We start from the raw sequence: 19,504 nt of genomic DNA, 5'->3' as shown, positions 1-19,504 counted from the left end.
GAGTTGTTAGGCGCATGAACTAACTACGAGGTAACCATGGTGCCATGACCACAATAACAATATATACATTTTGTAAATAGGGGATATTTTAACACTATTTGGAGCTACAAATCCAGGTGCCACTCAAAATCCTGCTTAGACACCAACTGGCAACTGCAGATCTCGTGACATGCCTGGCAGAGGTAATAGTACTTATAATTTAATCTCTATATTTGTCTGTCATCCTGTTAATCCGACTAATCCCCCAAAACAACCCTCCGCAAGGTCTCGACCACGCGACAGTTTATTCATCACTCGCCGCTTCCCGTCTCGGATCTTGAGCAATGCGGTGGTCTTATTTTTGAAAAGGTGTTATTTATGACTGCGGTCGGCAGGATTTAGGACAGCTCCCCCTGGTTTATCGGCCATGATTAATGAGCCCCGGCGCTTTTTTTTTTTTTTTCTCTCTCTCTCTCAAAGACACAGAAAGTCAAAGAAGTCTGTGGGGACGCGCTCTGGTTAGCTCGCAATGAACTCCAAGTCAGGGAAAGGTCGCTCCGTAGCACCGCACCGACAGGAAAACCAGGAAACTGTGATTTGTCGAGCAGAAATAGCAACGTTTTTGGTCATAAATCATCAGGGTTCTTGCTTTAACAGAATTTGATCATAAGGTGAAAAGGAAGGTACTGATTTTCTTCTCAATTTAAACTGCTGGAATTTTGAACTGCTGGAAGACCGATATTTGTTTAAGGGGGCTGAAGATCTTTTTTTTTGGGGGGGGGGGCAACAACGATAAAACCTTGCCATAAACGCATACTGCCAAAGATTTTTGGGCGGGCTTGAGAAGTTTCTAGGAGGCTGAAGGCACCCCCCCAAAAAAAAATAAAAAAATAGGCCTAGCGATGCCACTGATGTACAAATTCTGGCCTATTGGAAGTTTAGGGTTAGGTCAAAACTTTACTATTGATTATCAACAGGAGCAGAAATGTTGGAAGCTTAAATTTTTAAGTGCAGAAATGGACGTGGTTGATGGTATAATGTTGATAATTCACAGAATCTGAAGTGCTACAAGCTTTGTATCGATTATGTACAGAATCAGAAGTGGTGGAAGCTTTACTGTCCATTATGTCCAATCAGATGCAACAGTAGTGGAAGTATTAATTTTCATTATGTACAAAATGCTGGAAGCTTCGATGTTGATAATGAACAGAATCAGAAGCAAAAGTGGTGCAAGCTTTAATGCTGATTGTGTACATATATACAGTAAACGCTAGAAGCTTTAATATTGATTATATCCAGAATTAGAACCAAAAGTGGTGGAAGCTTTAATGTTGCTTATATTCAGAAGCAGTAGGTCTGTGTTGACATGCTGTTGGAAGCTGTAATACCGTTTATGTGCAGAATTAGAAGGTTGAAGCTTTAATGTTGATAATTTCAACAACAAAACCAGAAGCAGAAAGTTCAGTCTGCTGTTGGAAGCTTTATTGTTAAGTACAGAATCACCAGCAGAATGTCCCCGTTAACCCGCTAATGGAAGCTTTAATGTTGATTATGTCCACAATCGGAAGCATGTTGGTCTCCTGTGACAAGATGTTGGACGACACAATGAGTCACAATACAACGAAGCACCAAGGCCAACAAATGACAGCACACTGGATCGAATCATAAAAAAAAGACAAAACGGGGAGACGACGCCATCTCGTGGTCAGAAGCAATATTGTAATTGAAATATTCACAGGCCACATATTGTACATACACACTCTAGCTCTACTTTACCTGCACCATCAGAATCAGACCTTCAATGGCTTTTAATCTGCTTCTATACATTTAAGGACCGTACCGTTTTTTATTAGTAATTATTATTACAATATCCATGAATGATTATGTTCGAGATTCCTGCCTGCTTTGTGGACCACTATTTTAAAGGTAAGTGAGGCAATGCCATTTGTCATTCATAAATCACAAATACTGCAGTTATGTCGGCCTTAATTCTTATTTCTCGCAAATACAAACATGAACAACGAATTAACCGTGTCACGATACGTTCTATTGACCGTATATTGTTCACCCACCCCAAATTCTGAAATTATGTCGGTCTTCTTCTTATTTCTCACCAGTTGCAATATTAGGTACACCTTCAGTGGTATTGGACTGTAATTCATCCGTCCAATTTCTATAGCGCTCATCCTCACTAGGATGCCGATCACAGCAGGAGGTGGGTTACACCCTGGACTGGTCGACAGTCAGTCACAGGGCACATAGACACACAACTATCCATTTTCTGTACCACTTAGCCTCACTGAGTCGCGGGCGAGCTGGAACTTATCGCAGCCGACTACTGGGGTTTACTCTCATCAAGTCTCCTCTTAAGCAGGTAAAATGCGTTCTCGGTAGGGTTTAAGTCTGAAGATTGACTTGGCAAATCTAAAACTAGTCCAGGCTGTACCCTGCCTCTCGCCCAAGAAATCAGCTGGGATAGGCTCCACCTCACCTCCGACCAAAATTAGGATAAGCGCCATAGAAAAGGAACGGATGGATGACACATTATATGGTTCACGGTCATATTGAAGTAGCTCGGTCATCCATTATGAGCCTGCAAAGAAAAGCCCTTTTTTTTGTTGACGTTGTTGCATGTTTATCAGCTGTACATTAATTAGCAGTCAGCGCCAATATTAATTGTTGTCTTAATTGTGTACCCTTGCCAGATAATTTACCCGATTGAATTTAGGATGTGACAGCACATGCTGATTGGCCATCTTTGTTTGGCCTTTCGTTGGGAAGCAAGACATCCACCAATCGTCAGAGTCCTTGTTTTCTCTGGTGGTCCCGTGGCACAGTTGGTAAGCCAATGAGGCCTCGATCAAACCGCCATCTGTGGGTGGTGTGTGTGTTTTGTGTGCGCGTGTTGTCCAATGTCGTTCGTTTCCCCCCCTTGTCGGCCATTTTGGGAATCGGCCCAGGTGACTTCGTCAATCCAGCTGCGGAATCGGCTGACGCGCGTGTAGAGCGCCGGCGAAGAGGTGTCCGCACAGCCGTAGCCACCGGCGACCACCCCCGCCAGTACCCACCGGCCCGCCTCGCTCTGACACAGCAGTCCGCCTCCGGAGTTGCCACGGCAACCGTCGCTGCTGCCGCGGAGCAGGCTGGTGTCCGGGGGGCTGCCGGCGCACACAGTGCCGTGGCTGGAGAAGCTGTCGCCGTGACGCTTCTTGCATTGCCATGACGACATGACGGGAACCCACGACGCCAGGACAGAGTCTAGGGTACATAATCGTCATCAGTAGCATAAGATGTACACATGATCAGCATCATCGCAATTATCAATATCGTGATTCTTTTTTTTTTTTTCTTCAGACCGATACCAGTATTCACGCTTGACTACTCACCGATACCGAGTACCAATGCCACTAGTGCTTTTGAGACATAAAATTTCAATTAACACAATGAAAGATAATTGTGAACAAAGACCTTTCAGCTTCCAAAATTAGATTCTGAAGTCAGCTTCCAACGTTTCCTCAGACATTAGCTTCAACGTTGGGTTCCGAAAATAGAAGCGGATGGTGAAGCTAACATTGGAAGGTAACGTTCAAGCGAAACGTAGCAGTAACACGTAGCAGTAACAGTGAAGCTACCTTCAGAAGCTTACATCGGAAACTAATTTTGAAGTTAACACGAACGGAAGCTAATTTTCTGTTGCCTTGACATCTGTGGTCATGAAGTCCTTTGAACGTCTCGTGCCGGACCACCTCAAGAGTGTCACAGGTCCCGTGCTGGACCCCCTGCAGTTTGCCGACCGAGCGAACAGGTCTGAGGATGATGCAGTCAACATGGGACTGCACTTCATCCTAGAACACCTCGACAGTGCAGGGACCTACGCGAGGATCCTGTTCGTGGACTTCAGCTCAGCCTTCAACACCATCATCCCTGAACTCCATTCATCCAAGCTTCTCCAGCTCAGCGTCTGACGGGCAGGACACAGCAGGTGAGGCTGGGAGAGACCACCTCATCCACACACAGCATCAGCACTGGGGCGATCCAAGGTTCTGTCCTCTCTCCGCTGCTCTTCTCTCCACACGAACGACTGCACCTCAACGCTCCCGACTGTCAAACTCCTGAGGTTTGCAGATGAGGCCACTGTCATCGGCCTCATCAAGGACTGTTACCAGTCTGCATATCGACAGGAAGCGGAGCGGCTGGAGCTGCGGTGCGGCCGACACAACCTGGAGCTGAACACGCTCAAGACGGTAGAGATGATCGTGGACTTCAGGAGGCATCCTTCGCCACAGCTGCCCCTCACACTGTCCAGCCGCCTTGTGTCAACTGTCGAGACCTTCAAGTTCCCGGGAATTACAGTCTCTCAGGGCCTGAAGTGGGTGCGATCAACATCAACTCCGTCCTCAAAAAGGCCCAGCAGAGGATGTACTTCCTGCGGCTTCTGAGAAAGCACGGCCTGCCACGGGAGCTGCTGAGGCAGTTCTGCACAGCGGTCGTCAAATCAGAGTTCCATCACAGTCTGGTTTGGTGCCGCTACAAAAAAGGACAAACTCCGACTGCAACGGACAATCAAAACTGCTGAAAGGATTGTCGGTACCCCCCTACCCACCCTTGAGGACTTGCACGCTGCCAGAACTAAGACAAAAAAAAAACTGTGCAAAACCGGCAACTCTTTCTTAGTTGCCGGTTCATATCCCCGCCCGAGTGCATGTCGATGTTGTGTCTGTCACCCCTTCCCAGATGAAACCCACCTGGTGTGCTCCACCGCGTCGTCACCATAACAACACAGGCCGCTGGCGTGCTGCTGTGGTCATCGTCGGGCAGGCAAGCGGCGTTGACGTGAGGGTCAAATGTGAAACAGTGACCCTTCTGGGCCCCGGGCAGCTTGAGCAGCGCCAGGTCGTGACCTCCGCTCTGACCTTTGAACTTCTTGTGGACCACCACCCGCTCTGTGTTCAAGGTCCGCTCAGAAGTCCCTAGCCGCACCACGTACTTGGACGGCTCCGTTCCAAACCTAATGGAGGACGTTGTACGTTAGAAAATCGGGGATATGACGCTCGCAATCACTGGTATTTCTAGTTAATACTTTGGGGTGTGTGTGTGTGCGTATGTGTTTACCTGGCGAAACAGGTGGCAGATGTGAGCGCCCAGCAGGAGCCAATCAGAGTGGCGCTGCAGAGAGGGCCGCCATCTCGACTTTGGGACTGAAGCCACACAGAGGCCTGCCAAGGCCATGCGGTCCTGCAACAAGAGGTTAGCACGGTGTTCATGAGGATCCAGTCAAAATACTGCTTGTACGTTATATTATTTTTTATTTTGTACATTGTTTGACATTTTATTCACATTTCTTTCATCCAGGAGGATTTATTTTTAATTTTTTGTAAGATTTCAAATGTAACTGAAAGTAATTAGACCAATGAGAAACCTTATTTTATGTTTTGGTCACAGTTCCAGTTAATTAGCATATTTATTTATGATTAGTCTTTTTTTATTTGATTTGAATTTTTTTACCTTTTGCACTTTTTTTGGAAATTTTGATTCCTCTATGCATTATTGCCACTAGAGGGTGTATTTCTTATTTTAATTTTTTACTTTTGAATTTTATTTTTCATTTGGCTTAATATTTTAAGATCTTTTGCAGCTAGAGTGCATATGTATTAATTTAATCTATTGATTTTATCTTTCTATTTGGTTAATTTAGTTTTTTAAATTTTGTATTCATAAAAGATATTTTTTTATTTTATGCATTACTGCCATTAAGGGAGCATGTTCTTGATGTTGATTTTAATTATTTTATATATTTTTTCAATTATTTGCATTATTACCACTAATTCTTCTGTGCATTATTGCGACTAAGGTGTGATAGTTATCATGTTTATTTTTGTGATTTTTATTTTTTTATTTTTTGTTTTGACTTGCATCCGGAACCCCAATGGTGCAGTGACGCAACGGATCCACCAGATAGACCCACGGTTAAAAACGGCAAACTGTATTATTGTTAGCACTCGCGCTTTACCGCCACCTACATGACTGGAGTGGAAAAGAAAATCTTTTTTTGGCCTTAACGGAGGTCTGCACCCACCTGAGCGTGTTCCCTCCTCCCTCTCGGGCCTTAGTCTCACCGCTGTCATCGTGAAACTTTCTCACGCCGCAGCTGGCCTCTTGGTGGCTGACTCGAACCGTCGGGTCATGTGTCGAGGCGGCAGAGGCATCGCACTTGACCCCTGCAGCCTGGCCCCGCCTGCAGCCTAGGATGTTCAGGCCCAGTGAGGGACACTCGCCCAGGAACTCCTCCTTGCCCGTGCACCGAACTTGGTCCAGGTGGATTGGTCCTTTAGCCTGTGTGAAGCCCCCAGCGGCCAGCGCTCTGCCCCTGGGGAAGAAGGAAGACCGATTTTGGCTTCAACATTAGCCACCAGTAGCTAACAACATTAAGTCCAATGTTAGCTTCCTACGTTAGCTTCTTAAATTACCATAATCTTGTTGAAGCAAACATTGGAAGATGACCTTTAAGGTCACGTTGGAAGCTAACTTCAGACGCTAACATTGAAAGCTAATTTCAGAAGCTAAAGCTGACGTTTGAAAATGCAGCTGCCATGTTGCCTGTCACCTGTGTCCCAACTGCCTGCACACAACGGCGGCGTTGAGGTCGTTCCACCCCGAGTCACAGATGGTCCCCCAGTCGCCGTGGAGATAGACCTCCACGCGCCCCTCCTTCCTGCTGACGCCGCCGGCGAGACGCAGCAGCGGGCCTGGCAATATTCGTAAAAATCAAATGATTAGCTTCCATTCAATAATAGGTGTGCATTGAGGAAAGAGCTCATCCCAATGGTCTATACCAGTGACTCTCAAAGTCTGGTCCGAATACCAGTAGTGGTACGCGGGCTCCCTCTCGTGGTCTGCCAAAGAATCACTGCCTAAGTACATTTCAGCTGCATTTAACTTTTATTTGTATTTCATATTTAAGATGAAAGATTTTGAATGTTATTTAGGGAATGTACTTTGATGTTGGTCGTCATGGTAGTACTTGGTCTAAAAAAACAAAAAAACAAACGCTGAGCTATACTATACTCACAATCACAAAAGGATGTATTTGTGCTTCTGTATTATTCAATTCTGGTTTTATTTTGTGGTTTGTTTTTATTTGTAATTTGTATTTCTTTCTTGTGATATTTCTTCAGCATTTTATTTTATTTGGATTCTTTATTTTCTATTTTTGAAATGATGATTTTTCGACTTCTATTCTTGACTTATTTGTATTATGTTTTTGTTTTTTTATATTTAATATTTTTATTTTGTTCTTATTTTATAGTCATATTTTTATTTTATTCTTCATTTGCTACTTTTTATTGTTTCTCATTTACATGTTATTTTCTTTATTTTATATTGTATTTTAATTTTGCATCGTTATTTTTTCATTCTTTATTTTCTACTTTTTAATTCTGTTCTGATTCATATTTTATTTTTGATCTTGAATTTAATTTTAATAAAGTAATTAAAGTAATTTTACTTTTCCACATATTGTTTGCAGTTGTAATGTATTCTGTTTTTGATACAGTGCATTGTATTTTAGCATTTTTTAAAATTCTATTAGCATTTTTTAAATTGTATTCTTTATCTTCTACTTTGTTTGGGTCTCCTTTATTTTTATCTGTTAAAATTGTACATTGTGGTTTTCATATTATATTTAACATTTAATTTTCCATCCATCCATTTTCTGAGCCGCTTCTCCTCACTCGGGTCGGAGGTGTTTTTTTTTTTATGTATTTGTGTTTTGTATGTTCTGTTTATTTTATATCTTTTATTTTTTGATTCATTTTGACCATTTATTTGTATTTTTTTTAAATTTGTATTATTTTATTCATGTATGATTGCATGTACTACATAATCACGAGAGACGCGTGTAATATTTTACCCCTCTCGTGGCGCTCGAAGTAAATGAAAGTGCCCGTTAAAACCTAAAGTTTGTAAAGGACGAGCGTTTTGACACGGCTCTTGCATTGGATGGCACGGGCGTACCTATTGAAGTGTCCCATGCGCGGCCGGCCCCCTCACCTGTGGATGGCGCGACGACAGGCACGTCGTTGGTCTCGTCTTCGGCCTTTGCTCTGCAGCGCACGGCGACGTCCTCCGAGTGGGAGCAGTCGGTGCGGCCCCAGATGCCGTGGCGGCAGTCCGGCAGGGACGACTCAGAGCCGTCGCAGTGGACGTCGTCCAGCAGGATGAGACCGGCGCCCTCGCCGAACGTCCCGTCCGACACGACCTCTGCGTGACCCCTGAGAGGGGAGAAAAAGACCGTATATATTTACAGTGAATGCCTGCCTATTCGCAGTTTTCTATTCTCAAATTCACCGAATTGCATTTTTTATTTTTTCTGTACAACCTACCCTCCCTCGGCTAGTCCCTTAAAAATTGCGTTCTTCGTGCTCTTTCCAGAGCACTCAAATATGATACAAGATGGCACTAAAGCCTTGGAGAGTAGGAAAGTAGTAATTGGTGTCAAGGAAATGTACCGAATCTGAGGTGATTGATCTCGACTGAGAGACGAACCTCTTTGTATGGATGAGGGAAGTTTAGCCTGGGTTGTTAGTGGAAATGACATTCTTTTAACCAGTTTGAAATGATATGGGATTATAGTTTGGGATCTATTTAAGGTTTAAACTATTAATATGGGAGCGGTATCAGTTGCATTACTGTACGGGGTTCAGTGATATGGTTTCAAAATACGATGAATTTTTCAAAAAAATCTGCTTTCTGTTTTTAGTCCTTTTTTTCCCCCTTTCGCTCACTGGGCTCCTTTGTCATACGCAAAACAATGTCAAAATGATTCCGCTCATTTTGTTTTTTGACTTTTTGGGAATGTGTGTAAAAGTTGGACCTATACCTGTATCCCAGCTGTCCACAGACCACGTGGGCGTGCCGCTCCGTCCAATGGTCGTCACACACGGTCCCCCAGTCGCCGTTGTGGAGCACCTCCACTCGGCCCTCCCACGGACTGTCGCCCCCCACCAGACGCACCACCCCGTCTGAAAGCATCAAGTCGCCGCTTGAGAACACTTCAAACTTTTTGTTGTTATCCTGCTTTTTTTAAATATATAAATCGCAGTTCAACCAGTAAATCATTGAACATGCAGTATTCATTTGACTTATTTGTTTTTTTATTAATTTATTTTTATTTTTTTTTCTTTGTACTTGTATTTATCTTGAATGTGTTTTTGTTGTACTTGTTTTATGTATTATTATTACTATTATTTTTATTATTAATACAACCATTTTATTTGTTTATGTTTAGTTTATTCTTTCTTTTATTTTTTCCCTTTTCTGTATTTTACCTTTAATATTTAATGTTATCTGTTTTTTTATTTTAATGGTATTCATTGTCCTTTATTTCATTTCTTATATTTATTTATTTATATTTTTAATTTGTAGATTGATTTTTTTTTTTACAGTATACTTTTTAATGTTAATATTTTTTATTCTGTAATTGTATTTATTTGTGAATGTTATTTTTTAATGTGGCGGCAGGGCGGACGACTGGCTAGAGCGTCAGCCTCGCAGTTCTGAGGACCCGGGTTCAATCCCCGGCCCCGCCTGTGTGGAGTTTGCATGTTCTCCCCGTGCCTGCGTGGGTTTTCTCCGGGCACTCCGGTTTCCTCCCACATCCCCAAAAAACATGCATGGTAAGTTGATTGAAGACTCTAAATTGCCTGTAGGTGTGAATGTGTGTGTGAATGGTTGTTTGATTGTATGTGCCCTGCGATTGGCTGGCAACCAGTTCCGGGTGTACCCCGCCTCCTACCCGATGATAGCTGGGATGGGCTTCAGCACGCCCGTGACCTTAGTGAGGAGAAGCGGCTCAGAAAATGGATGGATGGATGGATTTTTTAATGTTGTTTAACTTTTTTCTTTTATTGTTGTATTTTTTGTAAATCTCTAAACCTTTTTTAATATTTTTGTTTGTATATCCACTTTTAAACTTTTTTGCTTTTGCTTTTTTTGCTCTATAGACCGTACAACCTAACCTGAGACTTTGTGTGCGCATTAGTAGTTAGTCAGCCAGTCCGTCAACCCTGCTTTTTTTATTTTTTTCTGCTTCATAATCATTTATTGATGTGCCAAGGATATAAATAGAACTTTTAAGGATGAGTGAGTGTCTCTTGTGCGTCGTGCCTGTGTAAGGGCTGCAGGAGACTCCCGCGTCCTCCATGTGGTCGCAGTTGTGCTGCTCCCAGTGTCCGTGTGCACACTGATCCAGGAACAATTCGTTTCCCGTGCACGTGACGGCGTCCAGCAGGATGGGACCTGATCCCTGACCAAAGTGAGCCCACGACCACGCCTTGGCCACACCGCTTAAACACACACACACACAATCAATATATTATAATTACAATTTCAGGTAAAAATGGTTCAAATCAAACAAACAAATATTACAGGACTCTTGCTAATGTAAATACTCAGTGGGCCGGTTTAAAAAACGGAGCAGGTCATATTTTGCCGAGCCCTGCTATAGGCATGTCGAAAATCACATTTGCTGAAATAGTAGCTCCCACCTGAAGCCCAGTTGTCTGCATACCACTTCCGCGTCTCTGTCGTCCCATTGGTCGTCGCACACGGAGCCCCACCTCCCGGCGTGGAACACCTCCACGCGCCCTTCAAAGTCTTCCTCGCCTCCGACCAGTCGAAGCGGGGTTCCGCCGCCTGGCAGTGGGAAACGAAGCAAACGACACGCAAAATATACATACATACATACATATACATACACATATATATATATATATATATATATATATATAGCCTTCTGTGGAGGTAATGTGTTGTTTTCATAAAAACATCAAAGACGGCTTGAGGCTTTTGATTAACAAATGTCTCGTTGTAAACATCAATGCACCTAATGTACGTTTTTTGAATTTTTCCAAACCAAAATGAATCTAACAGACATGTCCGTCAACATCAAAGACAACAGACAATTTTGAGTCGACAATGAAACACATTTTTTTCCTTAAACATGAAAGTCCAACATCAAAGACAAATTAGAGTCTTTAATGAAACTAGCCTAACCACCTAAATAGCAAAAACAGTAAAACATCTTTAAGGAATGGAATGGCCGTTTTTTTTTTTTTTAAACATTAAAGGCGGTTTAAAGTTTTGAATTAGCCAATGTTTTTGCAGAAATCCAAGACAATTTCCTTGTTTGACCGTTTCATAGCAGTTTTGTCCATGGATGGATGACGGATGGGTGTGTGTGTGTGAAAAGCTCCTGGCTGACCTTCAGGAGGCGCACACGAGACAGCCGCCTCGTTTCCATGGTTACAGTCCCCGGTGACAAACGTCCTGCTCTTGCAGGCGCTCACGCTGCTCTCGTCGCCACGGCAACCCAGACGCTCAAAGTGGAAGAGGCCGGAACCCGAGGCGAGCTGGGAGTGCCGCAACGCCGTGCCGATGTCGCTGTCCGAACGAAAAGTCCGACCCGGGTGAGTCTGACGTCCCGGACAGACGTCGACGCTACGAGAGCAGAGTGCCTTACCTTAAGCCCACCTGCCTGCAGACAACGCTGGCATCCCGGTCGGTCCAGTGCGAGTCGCACACCGCCCCCCACTGGCCGTTCAGGTACACTTCAACTCGCCCGCTCCCGGACGACGAGGCGCCGACCAGCCGGGCGGCGCCTGGCGGACGAGGACGTTTGAAGGTTCGTGAACAACTCAGACAATTTAGAGCCTTCAATCAACCTAAACTACGGCCTTTTGTAAACATCAGAGAAAACTTTTAAGTCTTTGATTAACTGATGCGTCTTTTCATAAACATCAAAGACAATTTAAAGATCTTTCCCAAAAAAATGACGTGTTTTGTAAACATCAAAGACAAGTTGAAGCCTGTGTGGAACGTTTCATAAACATCTAAACTATTTTAGAGACTTCACACAACCTCAATTTGTTTTTATAAACATCAAAGACAATTTATAGTATCTTATCAAACTAACCATTTTGTAAACATCAAAGACAACTCAATGTTATTAAACATAACGTGTCTTTTTGTAAACAAATGTCGAGTCTTTGAAATCGCTTTTGCTAAACATCAAAGACCATTTTCAAGTCTTCAAGGAAAAAACATAAACATCTCCAAACAACCTAACTTACATCTTTTAGTAAACTTCGTCTTCAATAAATGTGACATGTCTTCGGAAACATCAAAAGACAATTTTGAGTGAAAAAAACTAACGTATTTTGGTAAACGTCCCAATGTTGAGTCTTTGAATAAACTAACGTAAACATGAAAGACAAATTTATCTTTGTTCAAACTTGACATCTTTTTTTTTTTTTTTTATAAACATCAAAGAATCAAGTTTTTCTAAATGTTAAAACCATTTCAAGTCTAATGAACATCAAAGACTGAGTCTTTGAGGAAACTAATGAGTCTGACTCTAACATGTTATTTCGTAACCTATTAACGTTCACTTAGTCTTTGAAGAACCTGCCACAGTCTGCGTAAACATCAGAGACAATTATAAGTCTGTGTAATTGGCAAAAGGACATTGAAAATGACATTAAAGACAACTCGGAGCCTTCGATGAAACTCACTTCGTAAATGCAATTCAGTGTCTCCGATGAACATAACACACATTTTCCTAAACATCAAAGATAATTGTGCATCTTTTTGAAAACATCACAAGACGATTTGAAGTCTCCGAAGAACCCAAGGCACAACCAGACGCGTTTAGGTAAAGAGTTGTCGTGCGCTGCGCTCGTACCCTGGTGGCAGTCGCAGTAGGCCCAGCCGATGGCGCCCGAGTTCTGCCGAAAGAAGCACCAGGGGTCGGACTCGCGGTCCGGGTTCCGGCAGTAGCTGTGCGCGCCCAACCCGCGGCCCGGGTACTGCACCACGTAGTCGGGGAACTCGGTCCACTTGAGGCAGGGGGCGCCCGAGTCCGTCTGGGACACGGTGCCGTTGTAGTAACCCAGCTCGGTGAAACCCTCGGAGCAGGACAGAGGCACTGGGGGGGAAGGAAGAGGTGGGATAAAGATGCGCATCCCGTGGCAGTTTGGACATTTTGGGGGATTTCCTGTATCCACTATTACTGCTGAAACAAAGCAAATTTCCCCCGAAACCCTGAACGTCTTTTTTGTTCTTTGCAAGACACCTACTGATTTGAAATGAGTCCTCCCACACAAAGCTTTTGGAAGTAACGAAAGTCAAAGAACAATTCGGCGCACGAAACGTGCTCATTCTGTGATAGTGCAATACCTCTATTGATTTTCCAGTACCGAAGGGTTTAAGAAAGGTCAACGCAAATCATCGTTTCGCGACCCGTCACACCCACCAACCAAAAGCCCTTTTTGCCACATGCAGTGATACCTTAAGTCACATTGTCTCAGTCTCACCCGGTCGCAACTTTCCTGAAACCTTTAGCTATTATCACTCTAGGTCAAGGTTTATCATCATCGGCCACCAACCAAACGTCTTTGAACTTCCGACCATTTCTTCTGTGCCAGCGCAAGATGGGTTTTGATTTTGAACGAGTCCCCCCACACGGAGACATTGAACGTAGCTATTGAAAAACACGTGGGCGCATGAAACATGATCGTGCTTTGATATCGCAAGAACCCAACTTAGTTTGAACGAGCTCGGACACGAGGATATTGGAAGTCGCTGGGCTCAAAATCTCCCCTTGTCACTTCAATACTAGCCAAAACCTTTCGCCAATCTTTTTTGTAAATATCAAATCCAGAATGCCCGAGCAAGACCACTATTGTTTTTTTTAGTCGTTCTTTCATGCAATGTTGCTTTTGGTGGTTTTTTTTGCAGTGTTTTTTTGCAGTGTTTTTTTGTTTGTTTGTTTTGTTTGTTTGTTCTTAAGCCAAGCTGCAGCTAAACTGTGATTAATGGCAGAAACACACAAACACAGATAAGAGGAAGCACAGAAGAGGGAAGGAAGAGAATTGGAGAGGGGGAAAAAACAACAAAGAACCAAAAGCCAAGATCAATAGACTGTACACAAACAGGGGGAGACAAAGAATCGATTTTGGGAAGAAGTCGACAAAAAGGTGAAAGCTTTGCGACTGTTTGTTGTTGTAGTGCGCTTGTGATGCGTCCCATCAGGAAACGACTCTTTGCATATCGCTCACTTATCTTCTTGTACTTCATCACTTATTCATGTCGGGCTGCTCCGCGAGCAAAGTACATTGCGAGTGCAACTTTTCAAGAGTAAAAAAGGAACCCTTTTGTATGTTTTATATTGGAATACAACGGTCGTTGCTTCACTTTGACTTTAAAGGGGACGCCTTGTCCAAATGTTTCTTTTTAAGTAAAGTATAGATATAGTTGTGTGTCTGGAGTGCCTGCATATCCATTAAGTGTGAAATTAAACAAGCAAGCAAATTGTTAATGAGCTGCCTATTTCGGGAAGCGTGTGTGTGAGCTTGCCGTTCTGCCCTTCTGCCCCGCTGTGACGTCACAGTTTGGCTCATGAATGTCATAACCACCCTTCAACGATTTTCTCAGCCAATGACTTGATCTGCTAGGCTGGACCAATACTTTAGATTAAAATAATACATGATTAATACATTATTCAAAATATATACATTTTAAAAGATAGAATACATCATAACATACATTATTCTCAAATCATAAAAACAATCTATTACCTGCCCAAATAAAAACAATCTATTACATTAATTCTTTTACAAAGAGCTTTTTGAACTAAATAACCTTCCAAAATATTTGTTTTCAACTGATTATCAGACTTTTTGGAAATGCTAAATGAAAAAAATAACAGAAAATGTATACTCATTCCAACGTGTTCATTTGCAAAAATTATTTAAATATTTTCTACTAATTACAATGTACATTTGGAATGATAAAAAAACAGCTAAATTCCCCCCAAAAAACAATATTAATACTCTTATCAATATTATTATAGTATTATAAGTTACATTATTTTATTTACAAATAAAGTATATTTCAATTAAGTAGCCCCCCCAATGTCTGTTTTCTGATCATTATGGTGCACTTTTTTGTGTGAATTCTAATGACAAAGTAAGATAATAATCATGCATTAATAATATCTTGTATATTATAACTTATTAATTTACAAAAAAATAAATCACATTTTCTTCTAAATACAGTTTGAAATTTGTGTATAAAATCCTACAAAATTTGCAAAAAATAAAATAAGAATTATAAATGTTTAATTTTATATTATAATAACTTTTTTTAATTTACAAAAAAATACATTGAATTTGCACTTAAAGTGCAACTACAGTAAATGAAAAAGAATAGCTGTGCATTATTATTACATTATATTATTTTGTTAATTTACACAAAAATATGTTGTTCTACTAATTACAGTGTAAGATTTTTGACTGAAATCGCAATAAATTCTGAAAAAATACATTAAAATTATAATTATGCGTATTACTATTTGACATGATTATAACGTATTAATTAAAAACATGAATGACATTTTTACTGTTAAATACAGTTTAATGTTTTGCATGAAATCCTCCCCATTTTAAAAGTAATTTATTAAACTAAGAATTATGCCATTTTTATGTTATTTACATTTAAATGTTTGTGTATTTATTTACGGCAAAATAATGTAATATTTGTTTAATAATAAGGTTATTTTTATAAAAAAAATACACAACACATTTTTAACAAAAATCTTCCACCCCCAATCTTGTCGGACACGCACATACACACACACACGCACACAGACACACACACACACTGCCAACACTCTGGCTCGCCATCATCGCCGCGACAACAGTCCTCTTCTCATCACCATGGGAACGCTCAGCCTCCCTGCTCGTATAATCCATTTCCCCACCACAAAACACATTTGACACGCTCCGCGTTTGCTGTATTAAAGGGGGAGGGGGGAACGGGGGGGGGGGGGGGTATCGGTGGTGACACAAAAACACACACAAATAAACCCAACATGCATTAACAGCTGCATTGTCGAATACCTGCAGGTGTACATCAAACTGCATGTGAACGCGTTTATGAGCTCACCCTGCCCCCATTATGTCCTCCCTTCTTAATTCCTCCCTCCCCTTCCTCAACACTCCCCCTCTCCAAGGGAAGATAGAAATAAAAAAAATGGTGGAAGGCTTCCAGTTCGACGGGAAGGAAACCGAAGCGTGTAGAAACGAATGTGAGAATGGGAAATGGCGGCGAGGTGAGTGTGGGGGAACAGAGAGCATCATGGGATGCGTCCGCTCACGTACCTGAGTTCTGCACCTCGTTTAAGTATGTGTCATCAGCCACCACCTAAATACACACAAACAATAACAAATTAGACTGAAGAATACACCTTTGCTTGAATATATACAGTCACTGGACACTTTATGAGGAAAATCTACAAAGTGCCAATACAAAAGATTTTTTAGATTTTTTTTCTAACGGTTCTTTGGGTTTGCAGGGATGTAATAAGTCATATTTATTTTAACTCATTTGATCTATTAATTTTTATTTTCAGCTTTTTTAACCTTAAATTTGTATATTTTGATTTTCTTTTAATTCATTTTTTTCTTTCACAACAACAATAGGCATAGTTGTTTTTTTCTCATTTTCTGTTTTTAATTTTTCAACAACAAGGGGGTATATTTGTTTTTTACTTTTTAATCTTTTGATTTGTATTTTTTCTTTTGTATATTTAGTATTTTTATGTTTTTATTTAATAAATAGTTGTTTTATATTTTAATTCATGTTTATTTCTTTTAATTTGTGATTTTAGCCCTCACAGCAACATCGGGGTGTATTTTTTTTTACTTTTAAATTTTGTAATCTTTTAACTTGTATTATTTCTTTTGTATTTTTGTTATTTTAATTTGTATTTTATTAATGTTGGACCGTTAATATTGGCTAATATTTCAATTTGTATTTCTTATCTCTTACAGCTGTACAGGGTGTATTTGAAATATTTTTTGTATTTTAAATTTTTGGGAAGTTTTAATTTTTAAAATTGTATCTTTATCCCTGACAGCAATGAGGGAAATGTATTCCTTTTTTACTCTTGCATTTTTAAATAATTTAATATGTATTTTTTTCTTTTCTTTTTAATATTTTACTCTTTTAATTTGTAGAGGCATACATTTTTTTTCTTCTTTTATGTTTGTAATATTTAGAAATATAGCTTTGAATTTTGGGGAATTTTTGTATTTGAATTTCATTTGTTCTATTTTTCATACTAATTTGTTACTGGTTTCTATTTTTATATTTTGAGTTGTATGTTAAATATCTTTTCTTTTGTACTGTTTTCATATATTTTCATTCTGTACTTTTGAAAAATGTTCAATGCATTATAGGACAGATGTACTGCATAACAACGACAGCTAAAATACATACAATATATTCATTCAATGTCTCATTCCGATACGATACAATACACACGCACGCACGCACGCACGTATGCGCGCACACACTCACACATCCAGATAGCAGCTCTCTAATCACATTTGAGCGCGAACATGTGACACATGCTGGTGAGAACACGGATGGGAATATCTCGCCAATCATATCACTCACATGCCTCCATTATCAACCTAATGTGCTGTGATGCTCTTGCAGCTGCTCCCTCCATACACACACGTGCGCACACACGCAACGGGTTTCAATGCACCTGAGAACCGATGTGAGGAAATGTATTAATTTATTAGGAAATAATATGATCAAATAATAAAAATGCAATATAATCAAATAAAACTTATTTCAATTATTATCAATACATATTGCTTTCATTAATAAGAGCTATTTTATGATTTAGTTTGAAATAAACAATAAGAACATTTTAAAGTAAATTACAATTGGTCTTAACATATTCCCAACTAAAAACGTAATGAAAAAGCTTTGTGACTTTTAATTGAATGGAATTTAAAATAACTGAAATATATTATTATATATTATATATTTTTATTTTAAAAATACAATGAAAATTAAATTAAGAACTAAGCTACAAAATAATTTTCAAAAATTACATCTCAATAAATCAGAGTTAATGTTAGAATAATGATTTGTATTTATTTAATTCAAAATGTAATATAAAAGTTCAATGTAAATTCAAATTAAATTAAGACATGCACACATTCCCCAAAAACAACACATTTTTAAAAATACATTCAAATTCAATTTCACTCATTATATTTATTTAAATTTCAAATATATTTTTCAACTAATAAGTTAACTTTCAATTACTTCAAATTGTTTTACACATTTTAATGTAAAATAAAAATTACAATTAAAAAGACATTTAGTTAAACCAATCTTTGCAAATTCCCCCAAAACAATACATGAAGAAAATTCATAATTTCATTTAATTTAAATTATTTATAATAATTATTTTATTCATTCGAATTTAAAATAAGAAATACATTGAAAAAGTAAAGAAAAATGAAACAGAGAAATTCAAATTCCCAGGTGAGAGGCAGACTGTCTAAGAGTGAAATCATGCCGGTTTGGTGGCTGCGACTGAGCGCCGACAAAGTGGAACTTATGTGTGTTTATTTGTGCAAACAGCTTGGCTGTGTTCTGCAGCTGTTTTCTTCATTAGCGACTATGTGGATGAGCACCAAACAGCTCATCTGCCGTCTTCTATTCGGTGAGTCTCATTAAATCCCTGCACCCTGTACTCTGCTAATGATTCCACACACACACACACACACACACACACACACACACACACACACACACACACACATACACTTGTACAACATGAGCAGCAAAATGAAAAATGAATGTTATCTCTTGGTTAATTGATTCCGTGATCATTTTTTTTATTTTTTTTATGTCGTCTCAAGCAAAGTTAAACGTTTTGGAGCCGCAGGGTCCACTTGTCTCATTCGCAACTTGCGACACGACCTCTCGTGATCTCACACCGATGGGGTCTACTAGAGGGAGGGAGAAGGAGAAGGAAGAGGATGTCCAACCCAGGGCGTTCAAAAGCGTAAAGAGTGCCTTAAACTCACTCGTTGCCAGCCCTCCCAGTTAACATGCATACCGTATTTGGATTCCAAGTCCGTCGATGGCAGTGAATGAGTGTTAACTGCACCAATCGCGGCTTTAATTGACTCGACGGGTATGGTGGCGTTGAACTCAAAGGTAGACTAAAAGTGAAGAGGGCACGAGGACACAGAGGGAAAACAATGTTGCATGCAGACAAAAATGAAGAAAATAGTATTGGAACATCGAAGAAAAAAGCAATATGAATAGACGAAAATATAACAGGCTTTCAAGAAAATTGATCGTATGCATGAAGACAGAGGAAAACAGACATCATGTGACAAGAAATATGGAAAGAAATAGAAGAAAATTAACAAAATGCTTCAAGAAATACGAAAAATGTGTGGTAAAAGAAAAGAACCAGTCTACATCAAGGCACGGCAGAAAATATAAAGTGTGCATCAAAAATAAACATTGTCAAATTGTAAAAAAAAACAATATGCTGACAAAAAAGCGTACATGTATTATGGAAGAAAATAGACATTTTCTGCATACAGACAGAAAAATCACCCGTGTACATACAAACACAACAAAAAGG

General features: G+C 40.2%; 1 protein-coding gene across 1 annotated transcript in view; it reads right to left on the bottom strand.

Moving 5' to 3' along the window:
• Positions 1 to 1,363: 1,363 nt before the first annotated feature.
• si:ch73-127m5.1 (neurotrypsin) overlaps positions 1,364 to 19,504 on the bottom strand; it is a 25,114-nt gene continuing 6,973 nt past the window's right edge. The window contains exons 3-15 of the mRNA XM_061705887.1: positions 16,197 to 16,239; positions 12,719 to 12,961; positions 11,498 to 11,636; positions 11,240 to 11,418; positions 10,524 to 10,671; positions 10,144 to 10,322; positions 8,858 to 8,999; positions 8,029 to 8,249; positions 6,584 to 6,725; positions 6,056 to 6,346; positions 5,092 to 5,214; positions 4,725 to 4,987; positions 1,364 to 3,237 (exon numbers count right to left, since the gene is read on the bottom strand). Coding sequence (XP_061561871.1) covers positions 2,840 to 3,237; positions 4,725 to 4,987; positions 5,092 to 5,214; positions 6,056 to 6,346; positions 6,584 to 6,725; positions 8,029 to 8,249; positions 8,858 to 8,999; positions 10,144 to 10,322; positions 10,524 to 10,671; positions 11,240 to 11,418; positions 11,498 to 11,636; positions 12,719 to 12,961; positions 16,197 to 16,239 — 2,511 coding nt within the window. The 3' untranslated portion in view covers positions 1,364 to 2,839. The remainder of the gene's footprint in view (positions 3,238 to 4,724; positions 4,988 to 5,091; positions 5,215 to 6,055; positions 6,347 to 6,583; positions 6,726 to 8,028; positions 8,250 to 8,857; positions 9,000 to 10,143; positions 10,323 to 10,523; positions 10,672 to 11,239; positions 11,419 to 11,497; positions 11,637 to 12,718; positions 12,962 to 16,196; positions 16,240 to 19,504) is intronic.

The sequence above is a fragment of the Phycodurus eques genome, chromosome 19 (assembly GCF_024500275.1).
Source record: "Phycodurus eques isolate BA_2022a chromosome 19, UOR_Pequ_1.1, whole genome shotgun sequence".
NCBI lineage: Eukaryota > Metazoa > Chordata > Actinopteri > Syngnathiformes > Syngnathidae > Phycodurus > Phycodurus eques.
The sequence above is the reverse complement of the archived record's forward strand: the minus strand, read 5'-3'. Positions and strand labels throughout refer to the sequence as shown.